The sequence below is a fragment of the Athene noctua genome, chromosome 1, assembly GCF_965140245.1.
Source record: "Athene noctua chromosome 1, bAthNoc1.hap1.1, whole genome shotgun sequence".
Classification (NCBI taxonomy): domain Eukaryota; kingdom Metazoa; phylum Chordata; class Aves; order Strigiformes; family Strigidae; genus Athene; species Athene noctua.
The window spans coordinates 69,696,481-69,714,863 of record NC_134037.1 but is presented as its reverse complement, the minus strand read 5'-3'; the positions used below and the strand labels follow the sequence as shown (position 1 = coordinate 69,714,863).

The window sequence follows — 18,383 nt, the reverse complement described above, 5'->3', positions numbered from 1 at the left end:
CCCTAATGACAAAGTGTTGTCCAAAATATATTTCTTGTCCATGAGTTAAAGAAAACAGAGGACAGGAACATTCTGGAAATAGTGCTGTTTATTTTTCTTTAAGTTTCTTTTTTTAACTGCTCATCTTTTGTGTAGTGCCTTAGAATAAGAGAAATGGATCTGCTAGAGGACAGGGTAATAAAGTCAAAACTAGAATGACAAAGAAGTGGGACAGATATGCGCATGTTATACATGATATTGGGAACAAAAATGATCATGGCTTGGAAGAATGTGAGAAAAGAAATTCTGTACTTATCCATGCATAAATGCTGGAATTGCATAACCAATGAAGTTGGATTCTTTCACTTATTAGTGTAATTTTAACCTGGATGTATTATCAGTGTTTATTTAAGATTTTAATAAATAGGGTTTCTTACAGTGTATATGGGTGTTTATTATGTCCATTCCTGAACTGGAAAGTCGTCTTGGTCTCAGTCTTTCAACCTACTTGCTTAACAAGTCTGCTGGTAGGAGGGCTGTTGCCACTATTACTGTAAGGTCAAGAGGCATACATAGTAGAAGGTAATGTCAAGATCAGGGGTCTTGTTCCTTGGAGTGGTGAACGAAGGATAGTGGGTTTTGCTGAAATTCAGGGACTATTTGCACGGTTGTAATGCTTCATGGAATGGTTACAGTCTGTTTAGGAAGGAATGACTGGCTGAAAAGGGTGTTACTCTCCCACTCATTAAAAAATACTAGATCTTTTTCCAATTCACTGGAAGCTTAGAAAAAAATGTTTTGGATTCATCTGGATCATGAGAATGAGGTGAGAAGATTGTGAAAGGCTACAGAATTGCCCCAGAGAACAGAATGATGAGCCCTGTAAGTGAAAAGAAAAAAAAAAGTGCTAATGTGGCAAACTTTCTTATGATTGACTGTGCTGCAGAGGCCATGCTCACAGTTCAAAAACCTCATCTGAATTTCTAAATGCTACATGGCAGTGTGCATAAAAACGACATTTTCTTCAAAATTATCATAGGGTAGTTCTGTATTAGACCGCATCCTGACAGGGGACCCACCAGCCCATCACATTAGGGTGTGGGCATCCTGTTTAGATCACAGGAATGATCCCCAAATAGTTTGGATTTATTTTGTTCTTGTTCAGTTCTCCAAACTCGACAGCTTAATAGAACAGAAAACAGTTAGAAGAGGTAATGGGTGAAAAACAGTGAATAGAAAATGTGAGTGGTAGTACTGAAAAACATCTGTTAACTTTTATGTTGTTCATTCACCAATAAGTGGAAATATGAGCATCTGTTAATGCAGAAATTTTTTGTCAGTATTTTTCTTCTGTGTTTGGCTTAAAGAAGGCAGGTTACATATTCATGGTCTGTAACTGATTAAATACTTTCCATTTAAACTGTAGCTCAGGAAGATGTTGAACTGCAGGCATTAATAATAACATAAAACCATTAATAACATTTATTATTAGAATTTAATATTAATTATTATTATCTTTTATTCAGTGGATCTAGAGAATTTGCAGCACGACTTCTAAAAGAGCTGGCCAAAGAGATACTTGAGCTGTCAGTTTTTCAGTTAGTTATGGAAACAGGAAAGATCCAGAAGATTGTAAAGAAAACTGATCCTCTGTAGCAAGCTGTTTGAGTAGCCAAATTGTACTTCTTACAAAGTTTTTTCTGTATTCATCATCATTAGATGTTTCATTTTAACTCATTCATTGCTAAAGTGATAAATGTTGTCAAATTTTGAAGTGAGCTAGTCCTGACTTTTTTTTGGCATAGATTCAGGACCTGATCCTCATTTAGTATGAGTCAGGATAATGCTGGGGCTGTCAGTGGAGCTACGCAAATTTGCCTTACCTTAGAATTAGCTCCTCTGGGTCCATGACTGAGTGAAAAGATGATTCAGTGTTTAGAAGTCACTGACTCATCTTGGTACAACCTGTCTCAGGGAGGATGTGATAAAGAGGAAGGTGGGCCTACTCACTCCTTCTGTAGTCCAACTGCAGGATGAACTCTTCTGAGCAGAGAAGTGCAAAGAAAAGGTTCAACAGTGTGTTGCCATGGTAATTAGCTCCAGCACTCAGGTACTGGCATGTTTAGAAAGCTTTACGGGGAGAACATGTTTTAGAGCCATGTTACTCAAACTGAGGCAGGCCTTGCAAGAAAGCTTCTCTGATCAAGCCTTTTGCAAGGAATTGTGCTAGGATGTGATGCAATAGAAAAGGCTTTTTAGTTCATTGGTGTAAGCTAGAAACACTGAAACATACAGTTTCCCACTGTATCTGGGATAGCCATCATTCTAACGCTGACATTTTGTCCCTGACGAAGCCTCTTAAATCTTTCATCTTAGTGAAATGGGGATGGTCATAAGTGCTCTGCAAAAATACTGTAAAGATTAGTTGGATAAAGCTGGTGACAGAATATTTAAATAGCCACCTCTCTGGTGTAGCTCTACTTCTTTTCACATGTGTGAATCTAAAAATTGTACAGTGGTAGTGATTATAGAGAGGTCAAGGCAGATGAAGGCACTTCCCCTGAGCCACCCAGCCAGCACATCTAGTGACATATCCAAAAGCACAAACCACATTAAAACTGTAAAGTAACCCATTTTCATGTTCTTTTCTATTTTGGGAGCTACTAGCCGGCTGGCAGCAGTTGTGCTAAATGATATGATGCAGTTAGAGAAGCAGCCACCTGGATGACCTGGATACCATTCCTCAGCAGGGCTGCAGAAGACTCATTGTCATGCATGAGATAACAGAGATGTGTATCGTGTGTATCATGTATCCCCCGTGGAAAACAGCCAGGATTCCACTGCTAAGTATAGGCCAGGGGACTGAGCTGGGCTTTGCACAGTTGCTCAGTGGTCATACTGAGTCTGAAGATAGTACCTTTTGTGCTAAGTTCACATATAATGTAATGCTTTGCTGCGGGGCTGGTGGAGAGGGAAGGCAAAGGGGGAAATCAGTCTGTATTTTGCATAGATTTGACTCAAAATCAACTTGTTAGCAGTGATCATAAGAATAAATACTAAGGGAGAATTTGAGGTCTGGTTAGGGAAGGAAATGGGGAGTTTGGAGCCTGTCGCTGTAAGCCTCCTGGAAAAGAAGTAGATCACATGCTGTTCACTGTATCTCAGAATGGGAGTGGCAAAGCTGCTGGTTTCACTGAGATTTATTTGGACACTCTGACAAGGCACAACATGCAGTGAATTAAGAAATAGTAAATAAAGTAAGAGATAAGCTTATCCTACACCTGACATTACCCGTCATCTGTCACAAGGAGCAATGACATTTTGCACAGTTTAATTTTGTGAGAGAGGCAGAGAGAGTGTATGGCTGGTCTTCACGAGTGTTTCCACCAGTAGATCAGACCCATCTTCATTGTGAATGAAGGATTCCTTCCTTCTTGGCAGTGGTGGTGTTTTAAATTTTCACTTATTTCTGATGAGTAGTGAATGGAATCTGCTGTGATGACATGAAAGCAAATACGTTGTGCTTTGTTCCACTGCCTGTGAGACTATGGAAAAGTGGCTGAGCAGTAAGTGGATACAGTGAGATACAGCGTTTGCTTTTTTTACCCTTTGAGTTCAGTGTCTTAAACTGTCACCTGATGAAGGGGTCACAGACTGGTAGATCTAACTGCAGAACTTGTTCCCTTTATTTTACGTTTGCAGACAATTTACTTGGATGATGACATCTCTTCCTTTGTGCAGATCAGAGGTTCTGTTCCACTGTTTTGGGAGCAACTGGGGCTTCAGGTAAACAAATAATCAGAAAGCCTACTTTGCTTGTCTCTCTTGCAACTTATAATTTAGAATTTACATAAAATGTAAGTGTGTTTTTTAAATGACCTGCAAAGTTTATACTGTGAAAATGCTGAACTCTTTCATTTTAGGTTTACCTTGTAAGAAATTTTGCGTGTTTAAATAAACAGAACTAAACCAGGCAAATGGCTATAAGTTAACTGAAGTTTAACATTTTCATGTGTTTGTGTGCCTCTACGGGGAATTATTTGTAAGGGACTGTGTCCTAATGTAAACTGAAGTTTACAGCAATACCTTTGTAAATTTTTAGTTTGATTTGGAATAATCTTTTCTTCTGAAATGCCTAGTTGGCTTGATGATATAGAGTATCTGAGGGTACCAGGAGCTCCGTAAGAGTGCATTACCTTGAAACAAAGCACAATGTCTGGATGGTGTGTTTGCTAGTTTTCAGTCAAAAGGGTGATGATGATCTAATCTGATCTTCTGTAAGGCAGAGCTGTAGAGTTTCATCAGAAGATTATTGCTTCAAGCCTAGCAGGTTACATATGGTCTATGACTTACAGTTTATATACAGTTAAAAGCTCAAATAAGAATCATCTTAGCACTCTGCATTCTCTTAACAGAGGGATAAGCAACTGGAATGAGGATGCATGTATATGCATGTATGTTAGTAGAGAGTATATGTAATGTAACTGGGTTATTTGATACTTTTTTATTGTTAAGTGTAACACCTAGGTACCATTCAGAACTACTGGATTTAGTGCAAAAGGAAGATGATCTGTGTTGTCTGTTAGCACCATCCAGCACAATACTTGCTTCTTTTTATAAAGCAGGTCTGTCCTTGTGGTTGTGACACATCCTGCCCAAAGTGTAGCTGTATCCAGCACTGTTGTTCCCTATGTTATGAAGCCACAGAGCTTTTCCCCAAGTATTTTTGGCTGGTGCACAGCATCTCTAGTTAAACTGAATTTTCAACTTTTTAGTAGGGACACAGTCTGCTTTTTTGCCTAATCTGGATTAGATTATACAGCTTTCATTTATATTGGTGAATACTCATAATTTTTATTCCTTGGATGTAACTGTGGCGGCACTGGTGTTAGAAAGAATTGTAGAAACCAACCTCATGGAAAACAAAGGAAGATGATGAAGTACAGGAAACAATGCATGATCCTATAAATAATTGGCAGTGTAGTTTTTGGAGAGGAAAGAAGCCCTCTGCATACTGTAATAACAGTAACTAGCATTCAAAAGGACCTTGAGGACTGTGGTTGACATCCATATTGAAAGTCCTGTTTGATGGCACAGGATTTCATCCTTCACATTTTCAAAGGACTGTTCTGATGCTTTTTAGTTTCTGTAAATAATGAAAGAGGAAAGAACTCAGAACACACAACCCATGGAACTGGCATAACTTCAGCCTTTTTTGCCAAGGGAAGGGCAGGAAGAATGCTGGGCACACAACATACTTGTATGAGGCAGTGTGGGATATTTGCTATTGCTAGCAGAAGCTGGTGAAGGGATAAGATTTGTTTGGCCATAAAAAGATGTGTAGGTATCCCTTTGCTTAATGGTAATTGTGTTTTCACTTGTAATTTTAAATGTTGTCTAATAAAAGCTGTGGCTTTTGTATTAAGGATATTATGTGTGTGGGTGTGTGGAGTCTGTTAGAGGTGTCTGGTGCTGTTAAAGAGATATTTTTCTCTGAAGGAAAAAGGGAGACATCTAGTGATTTTAGGACTCTAACAGTTTAAGAAGTTATTTCTCTCATTCTTTTCCTTTCAATATTTTATTTCAGGTGGGTTCTCATCATATAAGGCTTAACAGAGGTCTGGAAGCTAATGCTCCTGCCTTTGACAGGTAAGCTTCATTCCACTTTGGCAATAACACAGCAGCCTGGCATTTAACCAAGATTCCACAACTTTATGCCTTCCTAGTAAATTCTGAGAGATGTGAAACATCTCTCAGATAATGTAGCCAATCCCCCAGGTGTTGCAGATTATTAAGTGGGTTTACTTAATTTAGGCACTTATTTTTGTGCATTTTCCTTTCTGTTTTCAATGGTAATTGAATTAATTTGGTCTCCTGGCTTGTTTCTGTAAAAGCTAAGAAATAGTGAGCAATATGCAAAAGGAAGGTCTGTGTAACCCTCTGTGAGCCAACAGATGTGAATTTACACATAAGGTACACAGAACACATGTTCTTTACCACTGTAACCCAGATCATTAAAAAGTAAGTGCTGCTTCCACTCCATTCTGCATTTGTTTTTCTCCTCATTGTTTTACTGCTCTACAGAAATAACAGTGTCTTATTCTATGATCAGTGTTGTATGATGTTATCACACTGATGCTCTTCTACTTTCCCCAAAGACTGGCTTGTAAACCTTTTTAAACCATTAAGACTCTGCTTGTCAGCTGAAAGCTGTAAAAAAAGCCATACATTAGCTTGATTCCTTTGAATGTCTGACTGTGAAGTGATATCCTTTAAGGGCAAACTCCCATGGATATCCATGAGAACATTGCCTGAAAAGGACATGAAGAATTTGGCCGGTGAGAAATTTTCAACTTGTAAGTGCCAGGTCATGTGGTTAAATGTGGTTCTGGCTTGGTTTTGGCAAATCAGAGTTATGTTGATTTTGGTTAAGGCTTCTTAATTCCTTGATTTCATTTACTGCAACTGTTAGTAAACACGACATTAGTGACTGTTAATAGTTTTGCAGCACTGAAGACCTCAAACAGGGTTTAGAATCTAAAGGGACTACACACCATTGCAGTTCCTGCTCTGAAGGGTCTTAGCCTACATTCTCCAAGTTTTTTAAGGCTCTTAAATCCTGCTGATTTCAAATGCCTGTGAGACTCATGTTCTTGTGGTGGTTTGGTGCCATGATAACTTGCCCTGCCGGTGTTCCCATAGCTCCATCTTAGAGGCTTGCATTCCACAGCAGTGATAGTTTATATAAGAAGAAAACAATAAATTACTCAGCATCCTCTTGTGCTGCCTAAGAAATTGAGAGTACCTCAGCAAGAAACAACTCCATAAGACCATTTAGCTCAGGGAATCTTTTCTCTCTGACCCCAGTGCAACTGGTGAATAGCATTCTTGCAAGAAACATGAACATGAGGATCAACTTGCCTGATTCCTTCTTTCCCTTGTGCACAGTAAAGCCTTTATGTTAGATGAAGTTAGGGATCTCTCTGCCTACAGATCTGCAAAAGACAGTCCTTTGGAAATGGGCAAGGAATAAGCAACTGCTTATATGGAAAAAGTCACTGAAACTTAATCTGCTACAGCTTTTCTCATAGTATTAGAGTATATTTAGCCTTAGATTTATGTTTAACCATCTGATAGGTTCATGTGTTGAGAAGGCACTGTGAGAGGCTAATGGTGATCTTGTTAGTGGATCTTTTTTGTCCCCTCTCCTTGAGAAATCCTTGGGGATCTCTGCTTAGATTACTCAAGCAGGTGACCTGAGCTTCAGCAGTTTTGTTGTAAGGAAGCAACATTAGTGGAGAAGTAGGATCTTGATGCTGGAGAGGGGTGCATATATATGGAAGAGTTGGTGTACAGAGAACTAGTTGCAGAATTAGGAACATAAATAGCACCAGAAAATATATGTAGCCATGTTTCTTGAAGGCCATGTTGATAACCTTTTCTTTCTTTTCTCCCCTTCCATGGTTTTCTGTGTGGCTTATTTCTGGTTATGGGATTTAAAGGTGCATGCCAGAAGATGTGTGCTTGCTCTTTTTCTGACACTTTGCCATTGCGTGTTGCCTTGCAGCATGTTAATAGCTTTTCATTTATGTGAGTGTTTATTTTATTTTTCTTGCCTATTTTTATCCAGCTTCCTCTGAAGTACTACTACAGCGTTGTTAGTACATGATGGAAGATGGCTTTAAGATATAATTGCTTCTTGATGAGCCAGCACTGCTCCTGTAGCACAAGCATGCCAACTTGAAAACAATTTATTGAGGGAAGAATGGGTGCATCTGCATCTGGCTAAAAGCTCTTGACTTGCGAGTCCTTAAATGTCAGGCTTTGAGAGGTTGGGGATATATGCCAAAAAAATCCCCACTTTACACTTATCCTATTTTGTGTTTTTCCTGAAGAATCTGGGCTATGCCACTTGGCTAAAAGGACCATTGGTCTGATCCAGCACAGCAGTTCTTATGATTACTAACCTTCCTGCTTAATTAAATTCGAGAGTGAATGTCTCAATGTTGCGGTAGCTCAGAGATGTTTGAACCCTGTCACCTGTGATGTGTATTTGTGCCTCTTTGGCCTTGGCACTGGAGTTTTAGGCCCTGTTGCTGCTGCTGACTCTTTGTAGGCTCAGCTCTGCAAGATGCTGGGCAATTCCTGTTGAAGTGTAATATGTTTTCCTTTCCTGTTGTCTTTCCTGTGTAGCTCCCAGGCTGACAGCTGAAAGGTGGGAGCATACAAAGGGCAATATCAAAGCTAACAATGATATAAAAGATTTGGGACCTCTTTCCTAAAACGCTTCTTTCTTTTAAGTTCAGTGCAAAATACTGTGTCCATTAATTGCATATTTTCACCATTCATACTTTAATAATTGATTGCAAGGAAACTGAGGAAGATGTCTGTAGCTGCTGTGGCTGAAAATTTCTGCTGGATGAAACAACCAGTGATCTCTATTTCTGTATTCTGAAAAAGGTAGTAGGCAACATAACATGGTTTTGTTTAGTACCTATTCTGGTTTCTTTTGCTGTAGGCATATGATGCTTCTGAAAGAGCAGTATGGAAAACAAGTGATCGTTAACCTGTTAGGAAGCAGAGGAGGGGAGGAGGTGCTCAACAGAGCTTTTAAGGTAAAAGCAGTATTTATTTATTTTTTTTAAACTGCTGATTTCCCCTGAGCCTCCAGGTTCTTCTGTTTCCCTTCTGGCTCAGTAGGTGATGAATAGTGTATCTAAAGAAATTGTTATCTCTTTACTAGATGTTACTAGATAGTGAGAGAATGGTGCTTCATAGTCTTATGGCTTTATTTCTAGCACTGGGTATTTCTTCACACATTTATGCACACTCTGTTTAACCACACTTTAAAAAAAATTGCCCTAATTCTCCAAAGAGTAGTTGACATTTACAAAAATCAATTGTGATCAGCTTTGTCGTAGTATGTAATCACCTATGCAGTCAGGTGCCTCGTGGGATTGCCAGAACTGCTTGGGGGCCAGGCCCTGACCCTGGCTCACTAAGCATAAGCAAGCTGTCTTGCTCTGATTGTAATGGGAAATATCTGTCTGGCTCTGATTGTAATGGGAAATAGCTGTCTTGCACTGATTGTGATGGGAATTGGCTGCCTGAGCACCACGTGACAGCCTGGTGTATGGAGACAGGTTTTCCTGGCCCTTAATGTCCCTAGGCACAACTAATACCTAAAAGCAAGGATGTCAAGCATTGTAGAACTAAAGCTGCCCTGAGTTCTGGTGCAGTATTCTCATGGCCAGATATTAAAATCTGATGTGTGCTTGAAGCCACAGACTGGCACTGAGTGGCATTTGCAGCAGTGCAATAGCTGCCTGTATCTGGCTGGAGGTTGATGGAAGTCTGCCTCCTAAGCGCCTGTTGCTTTAGAAATCTGACACAGATACTTTGGAGTATATCTTCCTAAGAATAATATGAAGAAAGGTTTAAGTACACACCTGTAGTAAGTGTTATGTATTTATGTAAAGAATGATACAACAGTTCTGAGTTCAAACGTTTACTGTGTGAAACCAAGCAAAATGAAAATTGTAGTTAAATAATAGTTCCTGATTTGTTTCCCTCTCTATTGGAATAATGTACTTGAGACAAGGAGTGTCTTGAGGTTTTTGGCAGTGTTTCTGTGTGACCATTTCCTCCTCCTCCAAAAGAGCTGGGGAGGACTATCAGCTTCCCCAGTGGAAAGTGACAAAGTCTCCCCCTGTACAGTATATGGCCAGAGAAGGTGATAATGACTAAAGCTTGCAAGACAATGAGGAAGGTATAGAAGTGAAGTCTGGTCCTAGCTTCTGTTTTCAGCTTCTTACTGAATTTCCGCATGACACAGCTAAGCTTCTATCCTGGTTTCTTTATCTTTAAAAGTTTTTATAGTTATTTTGAAAAAACACTGAAATTTAAGGGTAAGAGATAATCAATTTTGAAATGCTCAAATAAAATATCTGTATTAAAATCTGAGAAGAAATGTCAGATATGTATCTTCATAAGATATCAAACTCTCATGTTCTTTAAAGACCGTGTTCTGGCCATATCATAGAACCAGAAGTTAATTCAGAAACAGGGCATCTCTTGAATAAAGACCTTGCATTTGTTCATTTAATTTAAATAAAGATCTGTTTTGTTTAAATTGCTAAACTTTATCCCTGTTTAAAAAAAAGAAATTATGAAAGCACCCTGAGCTGAAAAAATTTAAACTGACAGCATTGGAAAGTGGAGTTTTGTACCTGTGGAGAGCTTTTTGGCAGAAAATGGACATCTTGGCTCGACAATGTCCTTACTTGAAGAATAAAGAACAATTGAAGACAGTTGGCAGCTGTGCAACAAGAAAATGCAGAGTTTCAGAACTAAAGAACTAAGGGACTGATAATCAGGATGCCGAGAGTAGAGTTAATCTTTTAGTTTAGCCAATCAGTGTATAGACTAGAGTGTGTGAACAGCAAATTATTATAAGGCAACCTAACTCGTGCTTACTGACATAGCTTTGAAGATGGTATACATTCTCAGTGTTAATTACAATAAAAGGTCTGTTTGCACTGTACACAGAGTCTGTGACTCCATCTCCTCATGTACCCCTTCAGAACAACCACCTCTTGGTCATTTCTTTACCTTTTTTTCATAAATAGATGTTTGGAAAGAATATATAGTTAATTTTTACTTTGACTTTAAAAGGCTTGAATTAAAAAAAAAGTAATTCTTAAGGGAACAATGAGGAATGAAACCTTTTCTCCTTTTCTGTCATTAGTTTATTTTTTTGTTTCTCTATCTTCCTTTGCTCGTATTGCTTTCTCTTCTCCCAACTCTTGCTGCAATCTTAGTAATTCTTAACAGAGTTGGTTCAAAATATTCTTTGATTACTGCTGCTGGGTTCCCTTCATCAGAATGTCACCACTACCATTCATTTATGCAAGAGGAACAAATGAAAAATTGTAAATGACCAACTTAGCTTCAGCTGTTACCTGAATCAGCTGTTACCAGACCAAAAATCAATACTCTTCCCAGTAATGCTGTTCCTCTCCTAAGCATCCCCTACAACAGATGTAATTATGTTTACAATAAAAGCAATGCTGTAGTGTAGAGTTACAAAGACTCTAACAATAATTTACACTGAGGTAGCGGGTAAATGTCATCCTCAAGTGCATTACTAGTGCCAGCAGCTCTAAAGGCAAGTTGAGGTGTCAACAACAGAGAAGTGGATACCCAGCGTTTTGGCTTTTGTAACAGTGTAATGAAATATATTTTGCACGTTGCTCCCCAAACACTGTGTAATGCCTTTACATTTGTTTCTGCAGGGAAGGCTCAATAGCTTACTTGAAACAATTATACTGGTGTAACTGCTGCATGTACGCTTTTAATGTAATATCAGAATTGTTTTGTTCAGTTCGTGTCACAATCGAAGTGGAGCAGAGCATCTGTCTCGTGGTGAGAATTCGTAGGAGGGAAGGGAATAGACAGAGACTTTCATAGTTAGAGTTAATATAACAGTTCTTTCTGGCTTTGTCATGGAGAGCAGGATGTATTATTGCTGTAGCTATTACAGATACCTTAATGAAATTTGTGGTGATTACGGAAATGCATGTGAAGTCATGGAAGTTGGAGATGGAATAATGAGGCTATTTGTGTCTTTCACTTTTGTGAAACAAGCATTTTATAGTATGTTTCCTGGGACATCACCTCTTTCTTACTTCTTCCCCAATCAACCTTTACCTAAATTTAGGGCCATGTTTTCCCATGTCTTGGCACTTCAAGAATGGTTAAAAAATACACCCATGCATTGTTATGCTCTTCTACGTTAGGCAGCTCTGGACACCCTTCCCACCAGGGTCCCTGTCCTGAGCCTGCCCAGAACATCACTATTGCTGTACACCCTCACACACAGAGGTAGCAGCCTGCTGCTGCCTGCCACTAGCCAAGGCACAGACTGCAGCAATTCTGATGTATACTTTGCAGGTACAGTTTGAGTTCCATGCAGAAAAATTAGAGGCTAACAGTCCAGTTTACAATGGACTGTTACAAAAACAAATAGGGAACTTCAGTTGCTTTTTTACATGTCTGGCCTTTCAGAATTCCCTATGAACTTTGCAATATTAAAAAAGTAAGAAACAGTCAAAGTTTAATAATGGCAAAAGCATGCTGGTATCAACCCTTACACTGTGGCTTCAGCAGGATTTGTTTTCCTTCCTTCTCTATCTGAACAGAAACTGCTATGGGCCTCTTCCCATGCAGCAGACACCCCCATGATAAACTTTGACTACCACCAATTTGCAAAAGGTGGGAAAACTGAAAAACTGGAAAATTTGCTGAGGCCTCAGCTGAAGTTGCACTGGGAAGACTTTGGAATCTTCACAAAGGGCGAGAATGTAAGTCCACGGTGAGTGTCCCTGCCCCTCTGTCCCAGCGTAGCCAGGCACCTTCTGTCCTGGCCTTCCCAGGTTTCTTGCTGTGTTTGGACCATGACTGTAAATTACCATCTTGAAATACAGTTTTGAGACAAAATGTAGTCTTGGTGCTAAATAGATTATTTGGCTTAACTGCATCTCTCTTGTTTGCAATCTGCAAAATTTCCGGTGTGTGGATTTGCTGATACAGTGTTGCAGACGTAGTCAAGTAAGTAGACATGTTAATGGGACACATTATGCACAATGTGCTTGCACCATCAAACTGTAGGTGGGTATATTCAGGCTGAACATTTGATGATCTTGTTCAATCAACTCATGATTAGATGTTATTTTAAAATATACCTTTTTTTCCTCCCTCCTCTTGTGTGTGGTTACCAAAGTCTGCAGACAGGTACTTTTCGAATGAATTGTTTGGACTGCCTGGATCGTACTAATAGCGTACAGTCCTTCATTGCACTGGAGGTAAGTTTGTCAGAGGACCTTTTGTGGATGCCTGTACTGCATACATTGTCTGTTCCATGGGAAAGACAGGAAAGAGGGCATAAGCCTCAGTTATACAAGTCTGTCTTGCCAGCTTGATGGTGCTGGCTGGAATACTTAAACTGAGGATAAAAAGCAAAACCACATTTAAGAACAATGTTTTTGTTGTTTTTTCTCCTTCTGTACCTAATCCAGATCTTGCTTGCTCAATTAGAGAGCCTGGGGTTGAACTCTAAATCTATAATTGAGCGCTTTGTGGAATCCTACAGAGTGATGTGGACTCTCAACGGTCATAATCTGAGCAGAGTATTTACTGGTAGTCGTGCCCTTGAAGGGAAGCACAAGGTAAAGAAAAATGGCAAAACTTTATTCACAAGTAAAGAAAGATGTACAGTTTACTCTTCAGTGTCACTTGCACTGATGATTCCTGTCTGGTGTAGGTTGGAAAACTCAAGGATGGTGCCCGCTCTGTGTCTCGCACTATTCAGTCAAATTTCTTTGATGCAGTAAAGCAGGAAGCCATCAAGTTGCTGCTCATGGGTGACTTCTTCAGTGAGGAATATGCAGACAAAGGCAAGATGCTTATGGACCACACTGCACTGCTGGGTAAGGCCAGTGTAAATCCTTTGCTTTTCTTTTGTGTCTGTTTTTAGCTGTCAGATATAAGCAATTACACCCTTTTGGAAAAAATCAATAAATAAGCTACCTTTGTCCAGATCTGTTGTCTAAAACACTGCTTTCAAGTAACCATAGCACAACTCTCTGTGTTTTAATTATACTGTGATTATTTCTCATATTTTGCTTTGGGCTTCTGAGTGTGTTTATCTGCTCTTTGATGATCTCTGACAGTTTAGAGGAGTTGGACAAGAGGGAAAGATTTTAGGGCTATGTTCCCAGTCTGGTCCTGTCTGAGTTTGTCTTGAGGATGTCTCTCGAGCTCAGACTTTTTATCTCGTTATTTTTGGCCTGCAGTTTGTACATGCTTTTAGCCATTTGGATCTTTAAAGATACACTTACATTGTTATGTTGGTTCATTCCCTGCTTCACTCCAGGGCCCTGATATTCCACAATATATACACATTTGTTTGCACGTATCTAAAGTAAACCAACCTAGCTCTCTCTGAGAAGATACTTGTGTGCAAAATACAGAATAACAGCACCAACAGCCAGTATCAGGTGGTCAGTTTGTTCCAGACAACTACTGGATTTTAATAGGATAAACTTTAACCATTCAGTCCCACTTCAATCCTGGGGCTGTTCCCTGATGTGAACCACAAGGAGAATAGAGATAGCTTCTCTATGCCTGACCACCAATGCAAATCAGGTAGTTAAAGATTAAGGTTACCTCAGTTGCTCACACAAAGGAAGAACACAGCTATTTTTCTATACTCGTCAAAAATAAGTGAATATAGCAGTTTTCTGTGAGAAGTTCTGACCAGGCTAGAGAGCCATGACAGTGCTAGATGTGGACTGATGTGAGACTCTGTGCAGCTCTCTGCCTTTCCCTCCACACTCCAAACTTCTTAGGCCTTCAATTTAAGTCATAAGCTGTAACATGTTTGATAATTGTAGGCTAAATCGAAGAGATTGAGGAAAAAGAATTTGCTTATTACTTGAAGAAATGCAGGAAAACATATGCTGAAAGTGAGTGACCAGCCTTTCACAAGCTTTCAAAGGGTGCCTGGTTTCTTGAAGAGAAATTGCTGATGTAAACCCCAGTTATCTTGTAGTTATTACCATTGGAGTGATTCCTTAGCTTTTGTGTTGTTGCTACTAGGGTAATGTCATTATTCCACAGTGACTGTGTCACTGCTGTCTGTAAGCTTTCTGTCCTTTTACAGCACATTCTTCTTTTACATACCCTCTTTCTCTCTCCCCTCTTCTGTTAGTAACTCCAAGTATTTTGAAGGCCATGTCAGAGCGTCAGTTTGAATTCACAAGCTTCAAGCGTGTTCGTGTTGCCACGGGGACCTGGAATGTGAACGGAGGGAAGCAGTTTCGAAGCAACATCCTTGGTACCAGTGAGCTGACGGACTGGCTGCTCGATTCTCCCAAGCTCTCTGGAGTTTCTGAATTTCAGGGTAAGACACCACAGTCAAAATGTGTAAGCAATATTTGGTGGCATCTCTAGAGACAGTGAGTAGGGACACAAGATTTGACCAGCTATTCCTTTCATAGGCAGTGCATCGGGGGGTGGGCAGTTTCTTTCAGTTCTTAGGGGTGTATTCAGCTCCACATAGACTTGTGCTGCCTCCCTGTAGCAGTGGAATGGTGTGAAGGGCTCCTGACAGTCAGAGCAACTTCTGAGTCTATACCATGTGACTGTTTTGAACCTTCAGCAGGTCAGAATTCAAAGGTCACTTTCATGCCATTGTGGGGTGTATCTGCCTGTTCTGCATCCTATATTTAATATTCTTCAATATGTCTGCTCTCTGTTCTTCATTGTGAGTGGGAGCTACGTGCTTAGGTGCCCTCAGAATGTCTCCTTAGTCTTTATCTGGAGCTAAACATATCGGTATAATCTAGTCTCTGAGATTGTCTGGCAATGTTATTATCAAAGCCTTCAGACAAAAAGATTTATATTGTTGAAGGCAATTTCCTTTTTTTAGCAGTACAGAAAGCTCTCGTGCTTGTGGCTTGCTTAAATTGGCTGTTGAATTTCTTATTTACAGAACAAGGTGAGGTATTATAATTGATTTATAGATTTTATTAAGGAAATTGAAAAGTGAATGTTCTGTCATTTAAAAATTGAATGGTTGCAAAACTACGGCAAAGCCTGTGCTTTCATTGTTACAGTGGAACGTTTAGCTTCCTGCGGGCATCACAGGGATAGTCCTGTGCCTAACCTTTAAGCTCAGCAATTCGTTCCTCAAATCCTTGGCTACTTAAACGTTATCTTGTTTGAACCCTTAGTGCTTGAGTGCATGGATATGTGATTAGGTGCAGACCACTGTACTCTGAGCAGCTTAGTTAGGTGATTGGTCTAGTCTGTTTCAGAAACAGTTTAGGTGTGTTAGCACATGGCGATGCCTGTGATATTAAAATTTGTTGAGAACCTGTCAGAACTGGGAGAGCAGGACTACATGGTGTAGGCAGTCATAACACGGTAGGTCTAAGCAGCTTCTAGAATAGAGCTGAGTTATGTGAACAGGCAGAACTAGGGTATGACCATGGAAATGTCTGTGTTTGTGGTAATGTCAGTGCAGTGCCTACACAAATGGGTAAGTGTTCAAAGACAAATATCCAAAATTATTAATGGGAAATACACATGTGACAGTGCCTGTCATGTTAAGCCAGTAAAGGAGGCTAGCTGTCCTGTGCTAGTTTCACCCTTGTGTCTACAGAATTGCTGCATATTTTACTTTTCTTTCTGTTCTTATTTTCTGAGGCAGATCTGATTTAGGTTCCTATGGTTGTCTACTGTTTAGGTTTTCATGTTGAACTAAGTTACTGTTACCTTGGCTGTATGACAATTAGAAAAAAAATAAAATCCCTTTAGGCAATGGACAGACCTGATGGGTCAACAGATACACTTCACACTGTTGTATGCGAGTGTTCATCTTTGTTGTTTTACCAGGGTAAGATCCACAGGCCTAGGCCAGGGAAGGGAGGGTCACTGTGCTCTAGAGTGACCTGACCTAACTTTAAGTGAGGGTGATCTAAGAAGGACTCAGAAGAAAGATGATAAGAAGAAACTTTGAAGGCTTCCTTAAACTAGTAGGTAAATTTACTAAAGGCATTGAGATGGAAGTGACATACTGGTGTGTGGACAGTAAGTTCAGTTACAGAGGAATCAGTGTCAAAAAGGAAAAGCATGTTGGGTAAAATGAGAAGTGGGTGAAAGATGGTGGGTAGTGAGATGTGGCTTTAGTGATGAGTGGGGTGAGGGAGAGAGAACATTGAATATTTTCGCATCTTAACATTGCTACAATATAATGCTCTGTCTGAACTGCTTCCTGCAAGAGAGATGGAGACCAACTGGTGGGAGAAAAGCAGGAAAAAATTTCAGAGGAACTGCAGGGGTTGTTTTGTGAGATTAGATTAAAGGAGCTATGAATATGTATAGCTTGGCAGGGGATACACAAGATAGAACTACAGGAATGATCTCTGACAGAAATTAGAAAACAAGTCATTAGAAGAAGCAACAAAATAGTAACTCTTGTATGACTTTTCCCTCTTGCCAACAGATGAGAACTGCCCTCCTGACATATTTGCAGTGGGATTTGAAGAGATGGTTGAATTAAGTGCAGGGAATATTGTGAATGCCAGGTAGGTAAAAAAAAAACCCAAGAATGAAAAAAATCCCCCAACCCACAACTCCAAACAACCAAAAAACCCAACCCCAAAAGTGCATCCTCTTTCCCAAAGGAACCAGCCAAACAAAAGCCTCCAGATTTGTTGTTTTTTATTGTCAGATGTGTAGAACACTTCCTTTCAAGTCTGTTGCTTGTAATCATAGCTGGAAATATGTTTTTCCATTAACAAATGGCACTGAGATGGTGCTGAAAGTGCTGTTTCTCTGTGAACTTCTGTACAGTAGAATACACTGTCTTTTCTATGTCTGCTAAGTCTTTATGTTGGCAGAGAAGAATTCCTGTGGTTGACATTGATTTAACGTTTGTCCTTAAACCCCTGTCTGATGTTGAAAAAACGTGCTCAGTGACTACAAACATAATTGGCATTCATGTGGGAATTCTAAAATGAACAAGATGTCTCTGTGGCTAATTGTATTTGTGAAAATTATGGCTAGAGAAGGAGTTAAAGGCAAAGCCTGAGATTGGCATGTCAGCATGCACAGTAGGCTGCTTTGTATACTGGTCCTTTAGAATCTGTGAACACAAGAAACTTGCAGGTCATGAGAATGACATGGATTTTTGTTTTTATGGTTATGATTACTACAATCAGGTTCCAGTTATCCCCAGTGAATGGGGCTATCAAACATCATGTGAGCATGGATCTTTCTAAACATAGTAGACAAAATCCCTCTCATGTCCAGAAGCAGGATAGCTGTATTTGTGCACTGTGCCTGGGTTCACTGACCCTGCTAACTCTGGGCTGGCTCATAAGGAGGTATTCTCTCTCTGTGCCGTGCATCTTACAGCACTTACAGTTCTACAGCCTAATGGGATGCCTGTAAACCTAAGGCACAGTTAATCTCATTTTTTTGACTGTATGTGGTTTGTTTTGATTCCATTAAATGACTTTATGTTTGTTCCAGTACAACAAATAGAAAAATGTGGGGAGAGCAGCTTCAAAAAGCTATTTCCAGGACTCATCGCTACATTCAGTTGACCTCAGCACAGCTTGTTGGTGTTTGTCTTTTCATCTTTGTACGACCATATCATGTCCCCTTCATCAGGTAAAAAAAACCCCACCAAAACCATCCAAAAAGACCCCCAACCTGTGTCTTCAGTAACATCTGCTGTTGGAGTGTGGCCAGAGAGGGTGGGAGTGAATTTTCAGCTTGGTGGGGATATTGCAAACCTGGATTCTGGTTTCTGCTCAGTGTGGGAAAGAGACATG

At 39.8% G+C, this 18,383-nt stretch overlaps 1 protein-coding gene across 2 annotated transcripts in view; it reads left to right on the top strand.

Annotated features, from left to right (window-relative positions):
- Nucleotides 1-18,383, top strand: part of SYNJ2 (synaptojanin 2) — a 69,208-nt gene that overhangs the window by 28,075 nt on the left and 22,750 nt on the right. The window contains exons 1-11 of one of the 2 annotated variants that reach the window (XM_074896504.1): nt 3,459-3,545; nt 3,682-3,765; nt 5,567-5,628; nt 8,498-8,594; nt 12,180-12,352; nt 12,761-12,842; nt 13,056-13,205; nt 13,301-13,466; nt 14,750-14,941; nt 17,048-17,129; nt 18,079-18,219. In XM_074896504.1, coding sequence (XP_074752605.1) covers nt 8,502-8,594; nt 12,180-12,352; nt 12,761-12,842; nt 13,056-13,205; nt 13,301-13,466; nt 14,750-14,941; nt 17,048-17,129; nt 18,079-18,219 — 1,079 coding nt within the window. In that variant the 5' untranslated portion in view covers nt 3,459-3,545; nt 3,682-3,765; nt 5,567-5,628; nt 8,498-8,501. Of the gene's footprint in view, nt 1-3,458; nt 3,546-3,681; nt 3,766-5,566; nt 5,629-8,497; nt 8,595-12,179; nt 12,353-12,760; nt 12,843-13,055; nt 13,206-13,300; nt 13,467-14,749; nt 14,942-17,047; nt 17,130-18,078; nt 18,220-18,383 lie in introns of those variants that run through there. The other variant, XM_074896503.1, reaches the window with a different exon arrangement.